The sequence below is a fragment of the Tamandua tetradactyla genome, chromosome 16 (genome assembly GCF_023851605.1).
Source record: "Tamandua tetradactyla isolate mTamTet1 chromosome 16, mTamTet1.pri, whole genome shotgun sequence".
NCBI classification, from domain to species: domain Eukaryota; kingdom Metazoa; phylum Chordata; class Mammalia; order Pilosa; family Myrmecophagidae; genus Tamandua; species Tamandua tetradactyla.
The window spans coordinates 23,968,969-23,991,462 of NC_135342.1; the positions used below are offsets into that span (position 1 = coordinate 23,968,969).

At 35.5% G+C, this 22,494-nt stretch overlaps 1 protein-coding gene and 1 long non-coding RNA gene across 2 annotated transcripts in view; one reads left to right on the forward strand and one right to left on the reverse strand.

The window, feature by feature from the left end:
* The window catches only part of LOC143659186 (uncharacterized), a 20,721-nt gene extending 18,974 nt beyond the window's left edge, over window positions 1–1,747 (forward strand). The window contains exon 3 of the long non-coding RNA XR_013163474.1: window positions 1,380–1,747. This is a non-coding gene — a long non-coding RNA (uncharacterized LOC143659186). The remainder of the gene's footprint in view (window positions 1–1,379) is intronic.
* ZNF546 (zinc finger protein 546) lies at window positions 1,008–21,379 on the reverse strand. Its single transcript, XM_077131881.1, has 5 exons — window positions 20,967–21,379; window positions 17,296–17,369; window positions 15,314–15,440; window positions 14,115–14,210; window positions 1,008–7,603 (listed from the first exon to the last, which is right to left on the reverse strand). Exons 1-5 carry the CDS (start codon window positions 21,070–21,072, stop codon window positions 5,484–5,486), a joined length of 2,523 nt encoding a protein of 840 aa, XP_076987996.1. The 5' UTR covers window positions 21,073–21,379; the 3' UTR covers window positions 1,008–5,483.
* Between the last annotated feature and the right edge of the window lie 1,115 nt (window positions 21,380–22,494).

Here is a 22,494-nt window from a genome sequence, read left to right on the forward strand (position 1 = left end):
GCTATAGCAAAGTATCCAGAATGGCATCCAAGTCAATTAGAAAGAAAGACAAAAAAATACTTGGGAAATCCAACAATAGCACAGACAAAGTAAAAGAATGATGACTGGCTTAGAAACATGTTTGAAAAGATGCTCAACTGAAAATTTAGGAAATACATAATAAAACATACCTAAAGTGAGGCTATAGGGATGCTTGATTTATCAGTTAACAGAAGTCTAAAAGAACAATTTGGCAATATTTAGTAGTGCTGGAAGTTGTAGTTGTTTGAAACTGTATGTACCCCAGAAAAACATGTTCTTAAATTTAATCCATTCCTGTGGTTGTGAATCCATTGTAGGTAGAGCCTTTTGTTGAGGTTACTTCAGTTGTGTCCCACCTCAATCAGGATGTGTCTTAATCCTATCACTGGTGTCCTTTATAAGAAAATGAAATTCACACAAAGAGAGAGAAAGCCACAGAAAACAAGAGGCTGGACAGCAATATTACCCCGGAAAGAAGGGAGAGATCAGAGATGCCATGTACCTTACCATGTGACAGAGGAGCCATGGATTGCCAGCAACCAGTCCCAGAATATCACTCTTTAGGGAGAAAGCAACACCTTGATGCCTTGATTTGAACTCTAGCCTCAAAACCATAAGCTAATAAATTCCCATGGTTTAAACCAACCCATTTCACAGCATTTGCTTGAGCAGCCCAGGAAACTAAAATAGAAAAGTGTATATAACCTATGATCAATTTATGAAAGAGCATATAATGTATGAGCAATTCTACTACAAGATGTACACAATTAGAGAAATTCTAGCTCACGTAAACCAATGATACAGACAAAGCTATTCACTGAAGTATATGTGAAGTAATGACAAATTGTTAAAGCCTCCTATCAATTAATAGGAGGTTTAAAAACCTTATGGTAGGGTGGGCCACGGTGGCTCACTGCCAGAGTTCTTGCCTGCCATGCTGGAGACCTGGGTTCGATTCCCCATGCAAAAAAACCAAAAAAAAAAAAAAAAAAAAAATCCCAAACAAACCTTATGGTAGGTTCATATAAAAAAACTGGGCCAAAGGGGCTTTTATGTGTTAACCCAAAATTCAGAAAGTGGACAGTGGATTCCAGAGCAAGGTGTGAATAGCAGAGAAAATACCATGCATTTCCTTTCTCAACATAGCTAATCTTCAGCCATAATATTTGAATATTCCATGCAGAGTCAATTTTTTTTTTATTATGGCAGCACTTCTGGGGTGGGTTCACATCCCAAAGACATCATTAGATGTTATGAATGGGATTTCCTTGGTAAAATTTAAGATGCACTAGGATAAACAAAGTTAAATTTTCTTTACTGGAGGACTTCTAAACATCTTTTCTTTTTTTTTTTTTTAGGTGCATGGTCTGGGAATCGAACCCAGGTCTCCCTCATGAAAAATCTTAGAAGGAATTTAGTTTTCAAAACTTCATAAGGTTGTGTGACCAGAGAACACTTTTTCCAAGTACCATTAAGTGCTACTATTCCTAGAGTCATTCTTTCAGACATGTTGGGTTAAGGCACTGTCTTTAGAAGACCCCAGGTTACGAAGCTATGGTACCTTAGAGAAATAATTTATCTATTATCAGTGAATTGCTTTATTATATGACTCAATTTTGTTCTGTCTATTGACATATAAAAATAATTTGCAAATGTTGGGCAAAGATGTCATCTATTAGATAGGGAAATATATTCTGGCTGCCTTATCTGCATAAAATGGGCCTGAATTTGCAAGTCCTAATGGATGGCCTCAATAAAATCACAGACATTTTGGTTGGCAGTGCATGCGTTGGGATGGAACTTAGTCATTTTAAGTTGGGGAAGGTGATACTTAAAAAAAAAAATTACAGTTGTGCAAGTAGATATATGCTCATGCTTTATTTTTACCAGGAAGGCTTTTCACAAAACTAGTTGATGACTGCCACCCGGCTGAAAGGACTGTAATGTGCCATCAACTGCAAGATACATCTTGATTTCAAAAGTGTTAAAATGTGAAAAGTGGCACTATTAAGCACTGAGGAAACTGCCCTATCCAGTTTAGACCACACTTTAGCCATTTCAAGCTAAGAAAAACTAAAAAAATGTATTTTGAAGATACAAAAAAGTTCTCCATCATTAATCTGGATAAATAATTAAAACAGAACAGATCTGTCCCTTACAGTCCAGGTTATTTATTTTGAGTAATTAGTAAATAAACTCTTGGATGATGTATGCTGATTATTTAGTATTTCTGCATTTATACTCATAATAAAACTCACTTACACTTTTGTCTTTTAAGAGCTATCAAGTACTAAGTATTAGTATGAAAGGGGAGCTCTTTGGCTAAATTTTCATTTTACCTTTTTATTTGTCTACTTAGGTTTAATACATAACTTGATAAATTATATTTCTCTAGGGAATAATTCCTTTTCCCCAGAGTTTTAAATATATGGGAATAAATTTGTTTATAGAATATTGCCTTCTAATTAAAAAAATTCATATCTGTAGTTATAGCCCATTCTTATTCACAATACTGTAATTTTATCACCTTCATTCCTTAGTCAGAGATAACAAAATCAAGAATTTTTTTTTCACAAAGCCTGGATAAATCTGTGATATTTTATTTTCTAACTATTAACTTCTACTTTTAATTGTCCTCATTCGTTTCTTTTACTGGCTTAGAGTATTTTCCTCCTAATGTCTTGAGCTGAATGTTAATTCACTTTTTTTTTTAACCATTTTATCAAGTGCTTCCTGGGAGACTTGGCATTAGTGCTGTGATGGCATGGTGAGCAGGAGATAGAGTGTTGACCTTAATATTTGTTTACTGGATACATTAACAGGTATTGATCTTTCATTGAGTAAAGGTTTGGCCACATCCACAAGTTCTGATATTCAAGATCTCATTAAAATTGTTTTCAATTGTGCCTTACGTTTTAATTTTCTCTTAAATCTAGGGTAGTTACATTATTGGTGATTTTAAAGTGGAGTTGCCAAAGTATCACCCCATTGATTACTTCTTGAGAACAACACTTAGCTTTAATGTGATTACCCCATTCCAGTTATCTATTGCTGTGCAACAAACCATCTCAAAACTTAGTGCCTTAAAACAATGAAGATATTTGTTTTACTCGTGAATCTGCAATTTGGACAGGCTCATGGGGGAAAGCTTGTTTTGTCTCAACACCATGGCTGAGAGGAGACAAGGATTGCTTAGAGGCTCACACACTACATATTTAGTGGTTGATGGTGGCTCTTATCTGCCTTCAGCTAGGGCTGTAGCTAGGAACCTTTGCTTGGCCTTTCCATGAGACTACTTGGCTTGTTTACAGCATGGTGGTTGGGTTTCAAGGGAAAAATTCTAAGTGGGCCAAGCGATTTTGTACTGCTTTTTGTGACTTAGTCTTGGAAGTCACAAAACATCACTTCTGCCATAGGCACAGACCTGCCTCCTATGACTCAAAAGGGGAGTACTGACATCACACTGTGATGTGAACATGTGGGATGGGATATATTGGTGTGGTCATTTTTGGACAATACATTCTGCTACACCAAATGACCTAATGTCAGACAACAAATACAGTGGCATGACATTGTTTGCCACCATGATGGGCAATAAAACGAAATATAAAATGCCACCTATTACATATTCTTGTAATCTGAACATAATTGGATCTCTAATCTTAACTTCCAGTTCATGTGAAATACTGGGGATAAAGGAACACATTAAAAAATACTTTGAGAAAATATAGAAAAATCTAGAACGTGACATTCTACAAAACAACTGTCCTAACTCTTTAAAAAGTCAATGTCACAATAAAGTTAGGGAGCTGTTCTTATTAAAGAAACTAATAATGTATAGGCAAATACAGTCCATGAACTTATTTTGGTTCCTGAATTTAAAAATAATAATCTATGAAAAGCTTTCTTCACACAATTGAGAAAATACAAATATGGACTGAATATTATAGATTATGGAATTATTGTAAATCTCTTCGGGTGAGAAGTTACATAGTGATTAAATAAAAGGCATCCTTTATTCTTGGGAAATAATATGTTTGTTTGTTTTTTATCTCTCTCTCTCTTTTTTTTTTTCACATGGGCAGGCACTGGGTATTGAACCCGGGTCTCCAGCATGGCAGGTGAGAACTCCGCCACTGAGCCACCATTGCCCAGGTGGGAAATGCATGTTTTATACAAAGAGGTGAAATGTCATGATCTATATAACTTATATTCAAATATTATAGCAAAATATATGTCAATATTATATAGAAGTAAACCAAATATGACAATTAAAAATGGCTGAATCTGGAGAGAGCATACCAGTGTTCATTGTATTCTTTTAACTTGTTCAAATGGACAGTGGTCTTTCAATTGTGTGTTAGTTTCTAATTTATAATGAATTGTGGACAGTAAAAGTGGACTGTAACATATTCACTTTTGGGATCATGAAAAGAAAAAGCTTCACAGCTCTCTGATTCTTCAACATTTTTGCTCTCATCATCTTAACGGTCATTAAATCCAAAGATTTTTCTTGCGTTAATTTTTTAGAGTTGTGCTCTGATTTTAGCAATGGAAGTTTACTATATTTATTCACAACCAATTATCTGAATTTAAATAGAGTGAATAACAATGGAAGCCTTTTACAAATTCCCACTGGGTCTTCCTCTCACATGAATTTTCTAATACCAGAATACCATCTTAATAAAAATAAAAGCACTATTTATTGGGTACATGCTGTGTGCCAAATACTCTTCTAAAGGTTTTATTTTGTATTAACATTTAATCCTCACAAAAATAGTTAGGTATTATTTTCATTATTTAAAAACTGAGGCACAGAGGGGAAAAGTGTTTTGCCAAATACCATACCAGCAAAGGTGGAATTGTGAAGACTTACAGTAAAGGATGTGTATGGCTAGGGTCTTTTCCACATTCAATATGTTAACAGAGTAATTTCCTTTTACAGTGCTATATAAAGTGTATGCTGGTCCATAAATTATTTACTACATCTGCAAGTCTTAAGTACAGACACTAAGAACAAGCATTTAGAAACCTTTGTGCAACCTGACAGGGTTAATTTTGTCTGTTAAACCCAATAATAAAAAATTAGGGCTTTAATTTTTTGGTCTCTTTTTCTATTTCATTTTCTCCTAATCCATTTTGACTGTATTTTATAAAAGTATTGGTTAGCAACAAATTGGGGGAAAAGGTTCTTCACTTTGGATAGTCTGAGATGCACTCTACCAGTATCAGTCTGCTGAAGTTAAACCAGGACTGGGTGAAGCTACAGATTTTCAATTCTCTAATACATGTAGAATAAAATTTCTGTTGAGTTGTTAGCATGAAGCAAAGGGATTCCCACATATAATCTAGTATGCATTTTCTCATGTCTCTTATTAGAGACATAAGTAAAAACTTTAAATTATGAATTCTCTGTTGTTGTAAAAGGTATGAATCTTTTCTAAAGGCATTGTTGATCATCCTTACATTCTTAGGGTTTCCTCACTAATATGATTTTTCTGATGTAGAGTAAGTTGATCACTTCGAATAAAGGCTTTCCCACATTCTTTACATTTATAGGGTTTCTCACCAGTATGAATTCTGTGATGTCGAGTAAGTTCTGAATTAACACTAAAGGCCTTTCCACATTCTTTACATTTATAGGGCTTCTCACCAGTATGAACTGTGTGATGACGAGTAAGTTCTGCTTGAAGACGAAAGGCATGTCCACATTCTTTACATCCATAGGGTTTCTCACCAGTATGAAGTCTAAAATGTTGAGTAAGATGATACCGACGACTAAAGGTCTTTCCACATTCCTTACATTCATATGGAATCTCACCAGTGTGAATTCTCTGATGTAAGGTGAGTTGATAACTACATATAAAAGCATTCCCACATTCTTTACATATATAGGGTTTCTCACCAGTATGAATTCTGTGATGTTGAGTAAGATGATAGTGACGACTAAAGGTTTTCCCACATTCCTTGCATTCATAGGGCTTTTCACCAGTGTGAATTCTGTGATGTTGTGTAAGATGATTACTACGGATAAAGGCTTTCCCACATTCCTTACATTTATATGGTTTCTCACCAGTATGAATTCTGTAATGTTGAGTAAGTTCTGTTTGAAAGCGAAAGGCCTTCCCACATTCCTTACATTTATATGGTTTCTCACCAGTATGAATTTTATAATGTTGAGTAAGATTATAACGACGACTAAAAATCTTCCCACATGCCTTACATTCATAGGTATTTTCACTGCTGTGAATTCGCTGGTGTGAAATAAGTTGATTGTTACGAATAAAGGCCTTTCCACATTCCTTACACTCATAGGGTTTCTCACAAGTATGAATTCTGTGATGTCGAGTCAGTTCTGCTTGAAGACGAAAGGCTTTCCCACATTCTTTACATCCATAAGGTTTCTCACCAGTATGAATTCTGTGATGTTGGGTGAGATGATAGCGACTACTAAAGGTCTTCCCACATTCCTTACATCCATAGGGAATCTCACCAGTGTGAGTTCTCAGATGTAAAGTAAGTTGATAGCCACAAATAAAGGCCTTCCCACATTCTTGACACTCATAGGGTTTCTCACCAGTATGAATTCTGTGATGCCGTGTAAGTTCTGTTTGAAGACGAAAGGCTTTCCCACATTCCTTACAATCATAGGGCTTTTCACCAGTATGAATTCTATGATGTCGAGTAAGTTCTGCATGAAAACTAAAGGATTTATTGCATTCCTTACATTCATAGGGTTTCTCACCAGTATGAATTTTCTGATGTTGAACAAGGTAAGAACCATGACTAAAGGCCTTCCCACATTCATTACATTTATAAGGTTTCACACCAGTATGAATTTTCTGATGTTGACTAATATGTCGTTGCACTCTAAAAGTCTTCCCACAAACCTTACATTCATAAGGCCTCTCGCCAGTATGAATTCTCTGATGTTCAGTAAGTTGATAATGAAGCCTGAAGGCCTTCCCACACTCTTTACATCCAAAGGGTCTCTCCCCAGCATGAATTGTCTGATGTACTCTAAGGTCTCTAACACGACTAAAGGCCTTCCCACATTCCTTACACTCATAAGGTTTCAAACCAGAATGGATTCTATGATGTTCGGTAAGGTGGTACTGAAGTCTAAAGGCCTTCCCACATTCCTTACATTCATAGGGTCTCTCTCCAGCATGAATTGTCTGATGTACTCTAAGGTCTCCCACGCGACAAAAGGCTTTCCCACATTCCTTACATTCATAGGGCCTCTCACCAGTATGAATTCTTAGATGTTGAATAAGGTATGACTGTTGTCTAAAGGCTTTCTTACATTCCTTACATTCATATGATTTCTCTCTAGTATGAATTTTCTGCTGTAGAGGAAGAGATATATGTTTTTTGATTATCATTTGATTAATGCATCCCATTTGCTGTCCTTCTTGTCTTTCAAATTCACATTTGCACAGCAAACCATTTCTGAAAATGCTGTCCTCATGGATGTAGGTTTTAGTTTTACTTTTTTCCACTGTCTGCCAGTGAGATAAATATATTTCATAAATACCATTTTCTGGAAATAACCTCTTGGTGACATACATGGACTCCAAATCTGGAAAAAAAAAAAAAAGCAAGAAGGCAACAAATGTTGAAATATTGGTGGGATGGAAAAGGGCCTTCCCATTCCACAGTAGAAATTAGAAGGGAAATGCTTAGAGTAGGGTCAGCAAACTTTTTCTGTAAATGGCCAGAGAGTAACATTTTAGGCTTTACAAGGCATCTGATTTCTGTCATAATCACTTACCTCTGCTGTTACACCATAAAACTAGCCACAGACGATATATAAATGAATGAGTGTAGTTGTGTTATAATAACTCTTTATTTATGGACACTGAAATTTGATGTGAATTTCATAAAATTTCTTATGTTACAAAATATTCTTCTTTTGATTTTTTTCCCCAATCGTTAAAAAATGCAAATCTAGTTTGAACTCACAAGCCATATAAAAATAGGGGGTGAGTTTTTTTGCTGATAGGCCATAGTTTGCTGACCCCTGGTTTAGAGAACTCTAAAAAATATTGAAATGCAATTTGAAAGAAGGCAAAAAGAGCTCAGAAAATCATGTGACATTAAAAGAAGGTAAAATTGGTTATTAGGGAAAAAGGTTAAGTCAGGGGTTCTTCTATTTTTGAATGACTCTGGGAGTTCCTTACAAATACTGCTTTTTAAGTACCAACCCAGATAAACTGAATCAAAATATATAGGTGTAAGTCCTGGATATCAGTATTTTAAATCTTTTACATCAGATTATTTTGAGGCAAATATTTTGAGAATCGATACCTAGTACTTTCCCCAAAGTTTTCTCTTTATCCTTAGAATAAAATCTAAAACACTATCACAGATAAAAATCATTTCAGGTTCTACAATATGCCACAATCTTTCTTATATCTTAAGGCCTCTTAAAGGCTGCTCCCGCTCCAGGAATCCTAATACTCTGACTGAGGTACTTTGTGTGATTTGGTCCTTCTCATCTTCTAGGTCTCCAGCTAAATGTTAATTCCTCAGAAAGGCTGTCCCTGCTGATTACATCTGAGCGGCTAATACTCTTTTTTTTTTATTACAACATTTAAAAATTGACCATTCTTTTTTTTTTTTTTTAACTTTTATTGATAAAGCATAACAACATACAAACACAAACATTCTTAACATATGAATGTTCCATTCTTGGAATATAATCAATGACTTACAATATCATCACATAGTTGTATATTCATTACCATGATCATTTCTTAGAACATTTGTAGCACTCCAGAAAAAGAAATATAAAGAAAAAACTCATATATACCATATCCCTTACCCATCCCTCTCATTGACCGCTAGTATTTCCATCTGCCCAATATATTTTAACCCTTGTTCCCCCTATTTTTTCCTTTACCCCTTACCACTCATCTTCATTGATCACTAGTATTTCAGTCTTCTCAATTTATTTTAGTATTTGTTCCCTCTATTATTTATTTATTTTTAATCCATATGTTTTACTCATCTGTCTATACCATAGATAAAAGGAGCATCAGATACAAGGTTTTCACAATCTCACAGTCACATTGTGAAAGCTATATCATTATACAATCATCTTCAAGAAACATGGCTACTGAACACAGCTTTACAGTTTCAGGCACTTCCCTCTAGCCTCTCTAATACACTTGTTCAATATCTGAATATAAATCAGTATAATAACCATATTAATAGGCTAAAAAAGAAAAAAAAATCACATCATCATATTAATTAATGTAGGAAAAACTCAATACCCATTCATGACTAAAAATCTCAGAAAAATAGGAATACAAACTTTATAAGTTTCTCAACTTATAAAGAAAATCTACAAAAAAACCTACAACTAACTTTATATTTAATAGTGAGAGATTAAATGTTTTCCCCCAAGATTGGTAACAAGGCAAGAATGTCTGGTCTTACCACTCTTATTTAACGTACTGTTGGAAGTTCTAGCCAATATAATAAGGCAAGGGAAAAGATAAAAGGCATATATGAGAAAGGAAGAAATCGAACTGCCTCTATTTTTCAGATGAAATTATTGTCTGCATGGAAAATCCCAAGGAATCCACAAAGAGCTCCTAGAATTAATAAGGTCAGCATGGGTGCAAGATAAAAGATACACACAATCAATTGCATTTCTATATACTAGCAATGAACACACGGACCATGAAATTAATATTTATAACCACTTAAGAAAAGTAGAAACTTATGTGTAAATCTAAGAAAACATACACAGGACTTACATGCTAAAAAGTAAAAAAACACTGATGAAAGAAATCAAAGAAGATCTAAATAAATGGACAGACATATTGTATTCATGGATTGAAAGATTGTAAAGATGCCAGTTCTCCCCAAATTGACATACACATTTAATGTGACTCCTATTCAAAATCCTAGCAAGATTCATTGTAGATTCAGACATGATTATTCTAAAACTTACTTGAAAAGATAAAGAAACAAGAATGGCTAAAACAATTTTGAAAAAAGAAGGAGGAATCAGTCCATCATATTTTAGGATTTGCTATTTTAGACTGTATGGTATTAGCAGAGGGAAGGACAAATAGACCAGTGGAATAGAACAGAGAACTGAAATACACCCACACAAATATGCCCAACTTATTTTTGACAAAAGTGCAAGAGCAATTCAATAAGGAAAAGATAGCCTTCCAACAAATGGTGCAGAAGCAATTGTACATCCATAGGTAAAAAAGCACACTTCAACCTAAGTCTCATACCTTATACAAAAATAAACTCAAAATGGATAACAAACATAAATGTAAAATAAAAAACTACAATTTTTAGAAAAACTATAGGAAAAAATCTTCAGGATCTAGGATTAGGCAAAGAATTCTTAAAATCGTCACCAAAAGCATACTCCCAAAGAAAAACTGATAAATCAGACTTCACTGAAATTAAAAGGTTTTGTTCTGATAAAGATCCTCTTAAGAGTATATAAAAATAAGCAAAAGTCTGGGAGAAAATACTTGCAAACCACATATCTCATAAAGGATTAGTATTTAAAATACATAAAGAACTCTCAAAACTCAACAATAGAAAACAAACAATCCAGTTAGAAAAGACATGAAGAAGCATTTTCATACAGATGGTAAAAAAGCACATGTCAAGATTTTCAACATCATTAGCCACTAGGGAAATGGAAATTAAAACTATAATGAGATATCACTAAGGAATGGCTAAAATAAAAATTGTGACAAGACCAAACGCTGGCAAGGATGCAGAGAAAATGAGTCTCTCATCGATGGCTGGTAGGAATGTAAATGGTACAGCCACACTGGGAAACAGTTTGGCAGTTTCTTTAAAAAACAAACAGGCAACTAACATACAATGAAGCAATTGTACTCTGGGACACTTATTCCAGAGAACATAAAGATAAAGGAGTCAATCAAGAGGACAAAACAATTCTAAACATTTAAATACCCAACAACGAGCTTCAAAATCCTTTAACAAAAACTGATTCTACTGCAAGGAGAAATAGGAAGTTTACAATTATAGTCAGAGATATCAATATCCCTATTCCAGGAACTGGGAGAAACAAGTAAGACAGAAAATCAGTAAGGATATAAAAGCCAAACAGTATTATCAACCAACTTGACTTAACTGACATTTATGGAACACCCTCCCAATCACAGCAGAATATACATTCTATTCAAGTACATATGGAACATTTGCCAAGGGAAATTATACTTTTTGCCATAAAGCAAGACTCAATTAATAAAAACGATTTGAGTCATTCAAATATATACCTTGAACACAACAGAATCAAATTAGAAATCAGTAACAGAAAAAAACTGGAAAATCTTCAGATATTTGGAAACTAGATAACACACTTCTATATAATGCATGGGTGAAAGAAGGAAAAAAGAACTTAGAAGGTGTTTTGAAAATGAAAATACAACATATCAAAAATTGTAGAATGCTGTTAGAGCAGGGCCAATAGGGAAAACTGAGGCACTAAATGCCTAGAGGAGAATAAGAATACTATGAACAACTTTATGCCAACAAATTTAACAACTTAGATGAAACAGAAAATCTCTTGAAAGACCCAAACTACCTCAGAAAAAAAGATAACCTAAATAGCCATATATCTATTAAAGAAATAGAATTTGCAATTAAAAACCTTCCCACAAAGAAAATAATACCAAGTGTATACAAATTCTTCCAGAATGTTGAAGAGGATGGAATACTTCTTCATTCTATGAGGTCAGCCTTACTATAATACCCAAACCAGACAATGACATTATGAGAAAAGAAAACTACAAAGCAACACCCTCATAAACACAGATGCACAATTTTTAAACAAAATTTTAGCTAACTGAATGCAACAATATATGAAAAGGATAAAACATGACCAAGTGGTTTATTCCAGGAATGCCAGATTGGTTTAGCATGCAAAAATCAATGTAATTCACCATATTAACAAACTAAAAAGAAAAACAAAATTATCATTTCCATATATGCAGAACAGCATTTGACAAAATCCAACATCCATTACTGACAAGAATTCTCAACAAACTAGGAAGAGATGAGAATTTCTTCAATCTGATAAAGGATATCTAAGAAAAGCATGAAGCTAACATCATTCTTAATGACAGAAAATCAAATGTTTTCTCCCTAAGTTAAGAAAAAGACAAAGATGTCCTCTCTCATCACTTCTATTCAACATTGCACTAAAAGCTCTAGCCACTGTTGCACTAAAAGTTCAAGCCACTGAAATAACACAAGAATAAGAAATAAAAAGCCTTCCAGACTGCAAAGGAAGAAGTAAACTGTCCCTATTCACAGACAACATAATCATCTTTGTAGAAAATTTGCTGGAAACTATATAAATGTTACTAGAATAAGTTTAACAAGATTTCAGTATACAAGATCAATACATAAAAATCAAATATAGAAAATATCAATATACAAAATCATTTGTATTTCTGTATTCTAGCAAAGAATAATTGGAAATTGAAAGTAAAAAATGAAAAAAGCAATAGAATTTATAACAGCATAAAAAATACGAAATACTTAGAAATAAATCTGACAAAAGATGTGTATAAAGTGTATATATTTAAACTATGAAACATTGTTTCAAGAACGTAAAGATTACCTACATTTAAAAATACCATTGATCAAAAGACTCAATATTAAGGTGTCATTTCTCCCCAAATTGATTCTCTCTATATAATAAAATCCCATCAAAATCCTAGAAGGCTTTTCTGCAGAAACTGACAAGGTGATTTTAAGAACTGTACGGAAATGCAAAGGAAATGTAAAAGGTTAGCTAAAACAACTGTAAAAAAGCAGTGTTACTGAGAATTAACACCACCTAAGTAGAATTAAAAAATAAAAAGATAAGCAATCCAATTAAAAAATGGGCAAAGGACTTGAATAGACATTTCTCCAAAGAAGATGTACATATGGCCAATAAACACAGAGAAGATGCTCAATGTCATTAGCCATCAGGGAAGTGCAAATCAAACCATAATGAGATACCACCTCACACCTAGTAGAATGACAATTAATTAAAAAAAAAAGGAAAGTAACAACTACTGACATGGATGTGGAGAAATAGGAACCCTTGTACATTGGTGGAAATGTAAAATGGTGCAGTCATTATGAACAGTTTGGTGGTTCCTTAGAAAATTAAATACAAAACTACCATAAGACCTGGCAATCCCACTTCTAAGTATATACCCTAAAGAACTGAAGGCAGAATTCAGACAGATATTTATACACCAGTGTTCACAGTAGCATTATTCACAATAGTCAAAAGGTGGAAGTAACCCAAATGTCCATCCGTAAGTGAATGGATAAACAAAATGTGGTTTATACATACAGTGGAATATTACTTGGCCATAAAAAGGAATGAAATCCTGATACATGCCAGCAAATGGATGAACCTTGAAGACATCATGTTGAGTGAAAGAAGTCAGACATAGAAGAATAAATACTGTATTGTTTCACTTATGTAATAACTAGAATATGCAAATTCACACAGACAGAAAGTGGAGTGCAGGCTACTAGAGGTGGAAGAATAGGGAATGGGAGTTAATGCTTAATGGTACAGACTTTCTGTTTGGGGTGATAGAAAAGTTTTGGTAACGGGTGATGGTGACAGAAGTATAACACTGTGAATGTAATTAATACCGATGAATTGTTTATTTAAAAGTCATTCAGATATGAAATTTTATGATGTGTATATGTTACCACAATAAACATTTCAAAATAATGATTTTAGGCAATGGAGAAATGAATACAGGTCTAAATGTGAAAAAAAAAAAGCCCTGGAAATATAGGGAAAATGGATTTCAATTGGGAAGAAAGAAAGTAGCCCATCTGTGAAATGAGAGAAAAATAACTGAGAAGAGAAACAAGGAACATAGCAAATGGGGTAAAAATGAAGTTCTTCCGGGAGCTCATGTTGAAAGGACCTTAATGTCTCCCCATTTTCTCCACAGGCCTTGGACCTTTGAAGGGAGATTTCCAAGCATCTCAGGGGGTCCCTGATCCAGTGGATTATAATCTGTGGTGGCTTCCCCCCTGAATGATTTGCTATCACTTACCTGTGTACCAACTTCTTATCCCTTCCCTCGCTACCATCCAGGGTTCTTTCTCTTGCTCCAGAAAGGTAATCAAATCTGGCTTAGGAAAGGAACATCCTGCTCAGGAGAAAAGAAATGCCATGTGATATAGAAAGTTTTAAAAAATAATGTAAGTTCAAAATGACTTAATTCAAACCTAGCTATTTTTATAATAAATTGTAAGTTAAAATGGTACTTGATAAAACCTTCAAAGTAAAGAAGAAAACGACATTGAAGAGCATTCACATTAAGATCATAGGACGTATGCATGATCTTAGGACTAAAAAGAAACCAGATAGGAGACGGGGAGCTATGCTCTCCTTTTGAAGGCAGTGTAGAGAAAGGCTGAGAGCATAAACTCTGGACCTATATGGCTGGGGTCCAAATCCTCTCTGCCACCTACCAGCCCTGTAACCTTGAAAAGTTATTTATCCTCAGTGTGTCACACTTTTATCAAATGCAAAATGGGGCTAATATTAATTACTTCACAGAGCTGCATGAGGATTAAAGGAATTAGTATATGTAAAAGGCTTAAGAGAATGCCTGGTCCAAAGAATTATTTTTGTGGTTGTTGTTTTGCTATCTTGCTAAGAGAAGAATAATAAGTTTCCTAAAACACATCCAGGTTCTTTTTCAGATATTACTCCAATCAAAAATGCAAAATTCATGTATAAATTTCAATTACAAAGCAGCTTAAAGAGAATATGTCTCTTTTAGGATAGGATGTGCTTGCTTAAGTTTTAAATGAATGTTGTTAGCCCACTACTGAAACTGTAGCAGTTCTTTTAATAATCAAAGAAAGCCAGAGCCCTGAGCCTAGCAGTCCTCCTCGTGGATGGTGAGAAATTAACACACAGCAACTATAAAAATTTGAGGCAATAACATCATATGAAATCCAGTTTCTTTGAAAAAGTCACAGAGCTCAAATTTGGGAGTTATTTAGAAAAACAGGCAATAACAGGAAGGGCCAGAGGGAGGAGAAAAGGCCACGGAAGGAAGGGGAAAATGAAGGCACTTAATGCAGGGGTCCATTCCCAACCCAACAATATTCAAACCTTTTCTTTAGAACAGGAGGGCAGAAATTCAGCTGGCTTCTTAAAATAGAGGTCTGACATTCAACAGTGGAGAAAGCTGAAATTCCAAAAAACAGACTGCAAATGATTTGGGGCAAATATCTTTACCCAATGAGACCAGGTTGCTGTAGTTCTCCAACATCACTTCCCTGTACAAGTCCCTCTGAGTGGGGTCCAAGCACTCCCACTCCTCCTGAGAGAGGTCAATGGCCACGTCCCTGAATGCCAACGATACCTGAAATGATGAACCATGTGTTATAAATAAAACTTTTATTTTGAAATGGATTTTCAAGTTAGAAAACTGTTTTGCAAGAAAGAGACAGCAGAGCAAGCAAATAAGTCAGGTTCAACCACTGACACGTAGGGAAGACTAAAGGAATCAGTATATTTCTTTCTTTCTTTTTTTTTTTTTTGCATGGGCAGGCGCCGGGAATCAAACCCAGGTCTCTGGCATGACAGGCAAGAACTCTGCCTGCTGATCCGCTGTGGCCTGCCCGAATCAGTATTTCTGAAACAGTGTGCTTACACCTTTTAAAAAATACCATTGATATAAACAAAATGTCCTGTATGTCATAGGATAATAAATTATCTGAGGGTATGGAAATGAATAAAATAATAAAAGTTTCCCAATTACTTATAGCATAAGTAAGCACACTGCCTATGATGTATCTCCATTTTATGTTCTGAATAAAAGTGAGTTCCATCATCCTCTTTTCCCATCAAGGAATAAAAAAAAGAGAGAATTAAGGAATTTTTTTCCCCAAAAAATTACTCTTATAAATCTCTCTCTTAGGAAACAGGACTTGATTGATAGAATTGGATTTCATGGAAACTCAAGTTGATCATTATGCAAGATGATGTCATAAGGATTTTTCCTTGTGGTAATGAATGACGAAGACTTCAGTTAATTTATCGGCTGGCTAATCATCCCTCTTGTGGATATTATCCGACTAATTCTTCCTTTACATTTAGGTATTTAGGTTGGACAAAATGTCTAATGTCTCTCCCAGTCCTGGGAGTCTGTTTTCCTCTACCGCTTAGGGATCTGGAGGATCTTCGTACCTACCACCAACACTGCCCCTCGCAGCACAAGACTTGTTTCTGAGCTAGAAGATGCTGAGGGAGAATGCTCCACAATGACAGTGATGTCATCAGAGACAGCACAACTCCTCAACCACAAAACTGACCTTTCTTTCATTGTTTGTCCCTTAGGGGGAAGTCCCCAATCACACTCTAATTGAGTCCTATAAGCCTCTCAAGGCCTGAGGTCTCATCATATGCAGAACACTCAGAATTAGATTTCATCCTATCAACCTGCACAACTCAGGTCAGTGGAGAAGGCTAAAGCTTCACCAAAGTCTGTGGGGACCACTATCTCTGCGTCATGGAGTCATGACTCTGACAAGAGAAACTTTCCCTTGAGGAACTTCACTTTTCACTGCTCCATTGGTGCTCCTCAGAGAAGCCTGGGCACAGAGGAGGAGGTGGATGAGTAGTGAACATGGGTCAGAGAAAGAGGAGGCAGAGGAGGAGGGTTCTAGACTGGGATAGGAGCAACCAGGGAGCAGGCTCAGCAACAGGGTTCTCTTAGGAAGGCAGTTTCAGGACAATAAATAAGGTCACAATGAGCCTTCAGTGTTCTGGGGCAGCTGGAGAAGAAGGTCTGAGATGATGGCGTGGTGGCCCATGGCGGACTCTGGGATCTGTCCAGTGGCTACTTATTGAAGAGTGTGTTGAAAACAATTTCTTTCTTTGCTTTATATACATGTTATATTGTATAATAAAAACAGTTAAAAAAAAGGAGTTATATCAGAGAAGTTTGGATTTAACAAATGAGTATGACTACTGAATCATTATATTGATATATTTTTTTTCCGTCTCCAGTGTCTTGGAGTAGCTAGAAGGAAAAGCCTGAAATTGTGGAACTATAATCCTTATCAAATTTTGAAATCTGTTCTATAATGTACTTTGAAATTTATTGCTTTTTTGTATATATGTTATATTTCACAATAAAACATGTTTAAAAAGAAAAAAAATGGTCACAATGAATTCAAGAACACAATACTTCAAGGAGAAGAAAATGAACTTACATGGGCCATGGTTTTAGAACTTGTCAGTCCTCCTGCTGCCTCTGCTGGAGAAGCAGCGTCCAAAGAGGCCAGGGCTGGGGAAGGAACAAGAGATTTTGAGATCAGGTATATCTCAAAACTACCCCCCAAATTTTTAAATGATTCCATTTTTTTCCTCATTTCTATTTCCAACCCCACTAAGTCCCACAGACAAACCTGGTGTGATAAGGGGATGTCTTGATAAAGCTAAGCCTTCCTCATGCTGTAAGGAATCAGCTGTTTAAGTGTAGACACAGAGGAAAGGCCTCCTGTACTGAAGCCACAGCAGTCACTACAGAAGTCTCTGGTCTACCCCAATTTCTGATCTGTCACCTCACAACAGATCAGTCTCAAGTGAACTACTGAATCTGCCCCGAGCAGATCCTTTTCTCTTCATGTTCACCTTCTAGGGCTGAGAAGGGGCCACCCCGTTCAAAACAGAGTATCATTCACGCCTAGGGAAGGGTCTGGATTCTACAGATAGAAAGGCAGAAAACAGGAGGCAGCCTTTCCCGCTACTGCACTTACCTATGTGAAGCGCTTCCCTACCCAGAACTACAACCCCCAGAATTCTCTGGGCCCATCAGCCCCTTTCCCAGTCTGGAAAATTGCTTTCTTGCCTGAAGTCAATGAATATCCCAAATTCTCAAATCAAGAACGGGGAAGGGTGAATTCATGCCCATGGTTGTGAGGTGACAACAAAAGAAGATGTTTTTTAGGATCTTCTATGTAATGGGTCCTTTAACATGTTAACATTTAATCCTGCATTTAGTTAGTTTTCTTCATCCAGCAGATGATGTAGTAGAGGCTCAAAGTAAAGTTCCTTACCCAAATGCAGTGTTAATAAGAGGTAGAGCTATGTTCAGAATACACATTTCTCTAATTATAAAGCCAGTTCTCCTTCAGCTCTGACTTTCATCTCTGAAGCTCAGGATATCTTTAAGTGAAACCTGAGTACAAGTGATCCACTAAAAAATAACATATCATCCATTAAAGATATTAAACTGCAGTGTAATTAAGGAGATACTTGTTAAGGAAATAAGGAAATAGTTTACAGTTTTTAGAATGCCAGCTTTAAAAGACTGATGATAGCCATATGAGGACGATTATGGGAAAATGGAAATGTCGTAGATGCTCTAGACATGTGCAAACTTAAACCAGGGCACACAGAAGTATGCAAAATAATTTAAACTTGTAAGCCTACTTCTGGAATTCTGTTCAAAGGAAATGTTTGTAAATGTGTATAAACATGTCTGCAAAGTTCAGAATTCTGAATCCAGCAACAGCTGACTGGATACATAAATTACAGATCATCTAAGTATTGGAATATTAAGTAGCTAAAAAGTATCACACTAAGTTGTGAAAACATTTAAAGGATGTGGAAATATTCAGGGTTTATGGTACAGTCAGGTTCAGGGGTCAACTTGGCTAGGTGGTGGTGCCTAGCTGTTCTGTTGTTGTGGACTTAAATCATTGGCATATGAATTTCATCTATGGCTGATTACATCTGTGGTAGGCTAAGGGGAGTGCCTTCCGCAGAATGACATTTAATTTAATTAGCTGGAGGCTTAAAAAGAAGAGTCAGAAGAGAGCTCAGCAGCTCAGTACACCTCAACTCAGTGCTCCGAGCCGACCCAAATGTTTGGAGATGCAGACAGGGAACACCCTAGGGAAAGCATTTGAACCCAGAAGCTGGGAGAGAGGGCCAGTGGACATCACCATGTGCCTTCCCATGTGACAGAGAAACCCAGATGAAAGCTATCTGCCTTTCCTCCGAGGAACTGTAAATTTGTAATTAAATAAATTCCCTTTATAAAAACCAATCCATCTCTTGTATACTATATTCCGGTAGCCTTAGCAAATTAAGACATATGCATAAACAGAAAAATCAGGTTAAAACCATGCTTTACCATATGATTATATTTGTTAAAAATACACACACACACAAGAATGCATGAAAGGCTAACAGACAGAAGAGCAGATATCAAAATAGTGAAAAAAGTCCAGAAAGCTAATCTAAACATAGCTGTTGTATTTTTATTGAATACCTTTTTTTACCTTTAGCTCCTAACTTTTAAATTTTTTTTATGTATGACTATTTATATTAATGTAATGCAGTATCTTGTACATATTGATGTTGGTCTCAATGAGGCTTTATTTCACATATTTTTACAGATGTATTCCTACAGTTTATTTTGCTTTGAAACTGTCCTTCAGCTGTGATATCTTCCAAACTTCTAATGAATCCAACAGTCTCACTCTGACTCTAACATCATTAGAATAAAAACTGTAAGGTATGACGTTCCACTGTCCAATACATGATTATTTAAATTAAAATTTAAGTTAGGTAAAATTAAGATTAAACATTTAGCTCCTCAGCTGTACTGAACATGTTTCAAGTGCTCAATAACCACATATGGCTAGTAGCTACTACAGTAGAGAATATAAATATAGATCATATCCATCATCATAGAAGTTTTATTGGACAGTGCTCATATATAGTATACAGACAGATCCAATTGCTCCACAGAGCTCCTCTGAGTTCAGAATAATTTGGTCAAAACCTGACAGAAATGGCTAATGAAATAATGACGTCTCCTCTCCACGCGCTCCTAAAGAGTGACCTGAATTTCTCCAGTTAATGACCCTACTCAGTCCATTCTGATTTTACATTCTTTGGTTGATCACAAATAATTTAAAGGAAGCAACTATGTGTTTTCAGCTCTTGTATTCCCTCAATTATTATCATAAGATCCAGAATGTTGTAAGAAGCCCTTTGTCTTACATTTGACTAAAATTACACTTTTAGGACTTTTTCTTAGTAAATAGTGATAAAAGCACTTTAAGATATAGGTGTAAGATGTTTAACATATAATTTATAATAACCAAATATTAGAAACATAAATAGCTATAACAGACAACAGGTTATATAAATCATGGAGAGTTATGACACATACCAAGGCATTATTTTCTGATTGTACTGTTCCATATGCATTGTTGGACAAAGACAAAGACATTTATGAATTACTGATTGAGAGAGGCAAATTAAAGGAGTACGTAAAATGACAGGAAGGATTGTAACGTCATCCTTAAGAACACACTCTTCAGAACCTGAAGAGCCATGATTATTATGTTTAATTGATTTATGTAATCCTAAAAGTTGTAAATACTTGGGAGGTTTATCAAACTAGAAGGGGTTCATTGGCACTTCCCTATTCTCCCTATATAGGAATGGAGGCTTAAGAAACCTATGTCTGGGTGAGATTACTTTTTCTAACTAAGAGCTGGAGAGTCTTTTTCTTCTTCGAATGACCAATTAATATGATTCTATTCTGCAGAAACAGCCCACACACCCCACCCCACCCCACCCCTGACACACACATACACAAGTGCTCAGAAAAATATACTTCCTCAAAATATTAATAGTGATGCTGGGTCAACAGATAATTTTAACTTTCTGCTTTAAAAGTCCCTTATGCAATATAATTGAATAACTGCATTTTTGCAAAATTTATGTATTAATTCTATAATCAGAAGTCTACAATAAACTTATATCCAATTTCAAAAAATGTTTAGAGATGTCAGAAACAAATAGGTTTGACATGCATAAGAACAATAAGAAAATTAGTATGACTGTTATAAATAACACCTACCACTTCTTGAACATTCTTGCTCAATATAAGACCTGTATACTTTAAAATTCTTCTCTGAATGAATACAGGTCTGGTGAGCATCTGCAGACCAAATAAGAAAATTCATGCAGTGCAGATACAACAGTGTTTGTTTCTCCCTCCACTTCTTCACTGAATAATTAATTGAAATATCATTTTGGATATAATCTTTGTTAAATGTCTTTCAAATCCCAATACTAGTAAATGAACTTTAAATTTTGAGTATTATTATTTATCACTACGAATACTACTTTACCTCATATGCACTTGTTTCCTTATGACTCACTCTTTATAAACATAAATCTCAACTTATGGATTCCCTGGAAAAATCCCTGCCCATGTTGCCCAAAATTTCCATGCTCAGATTACCACTCCATGCACATTCCCATTCCTAAAAGCCTTAGGAAGCACATGACTACCAGTCAAACCATCTCTACCTTGCCTTACTTTTAAAAAAAATTTTATTAATAAAACCAATCAACATACAATATGAACATTCTTTTTACGTCACATAGTTGTATGTTCATCATGATCATTTCTTAGAACATTTGCATCAGTTCAGAAAAATAAATAAAAAGACAACAGAATAAAATTCATACATACATACCCCCTACCCCTCCCTTTCATTGATCACTAACATTTCAATTTACTAAATTTATTTTAACATTTGTTCCCCCCTATTATTTATTTATTTTTAATCCATGTGTTTTACTCACATGGATTAAAGGTAGATAAAAGGTAGATAAGGTAGATAAGGTCCATAAGGTAGATAAAAGAAGCATCAGACACAAGGTTTTCACAATCACAAAGTCACACTGCAAAAGCTATACCACTATACAATCATCTTCAAGAAACATGACTACTGGAACACAGCTATACATTTTCAGGCAGTTCCCTCCAGTCTCTGTTACTCCTTAACTAAAAAGGTGATATCTATATACTGCGTAAGAAAAACCTCCAGGATAACCTCTCGACTCTGGAATCTCTCAGCCATTGACATTTTATTTTGCCTCATTTTGCTCTTCTTCCTTTTGGTCAAGAAGGTTTTCTCAATTCCTTGATGCTGAGTCTCACCTTATTCTAGGATTTCTGTCCCACATTGCTTGGAAGGTCCACACCCCTGGGAGTCATGTCCCACGTAGAGATGGGGAGGGTGGTGAGTTTGCTTGTTATGTTGACTGAGAGAGGCCACATCTGAGCAACAAAAGAGGTTCTCTTGGGGGTGAGTCTTAGGCCTAATTTTAAGGAGGCTTAGCCTATCCTTTGCGGGGTTAAGTTTCATATGAATAAACCCCAAGATTGGGGGCTCATCCTATTGCTTTGGTTGTCCCCACTGCTTGTGAGAATATCAAGAATTCTCTACTTGGGGAAGTTGAATTTCCCCCCTTTCTCACGATTTCCCCAAGGGGATTTTGCAAATGCTTTTTTATTCACTGTTCAAATCCTTCTGGGATTTATCAAGGCATCACTCTGGACAAACCTACAAAATCTCATGCCCTACTCAAGGTTC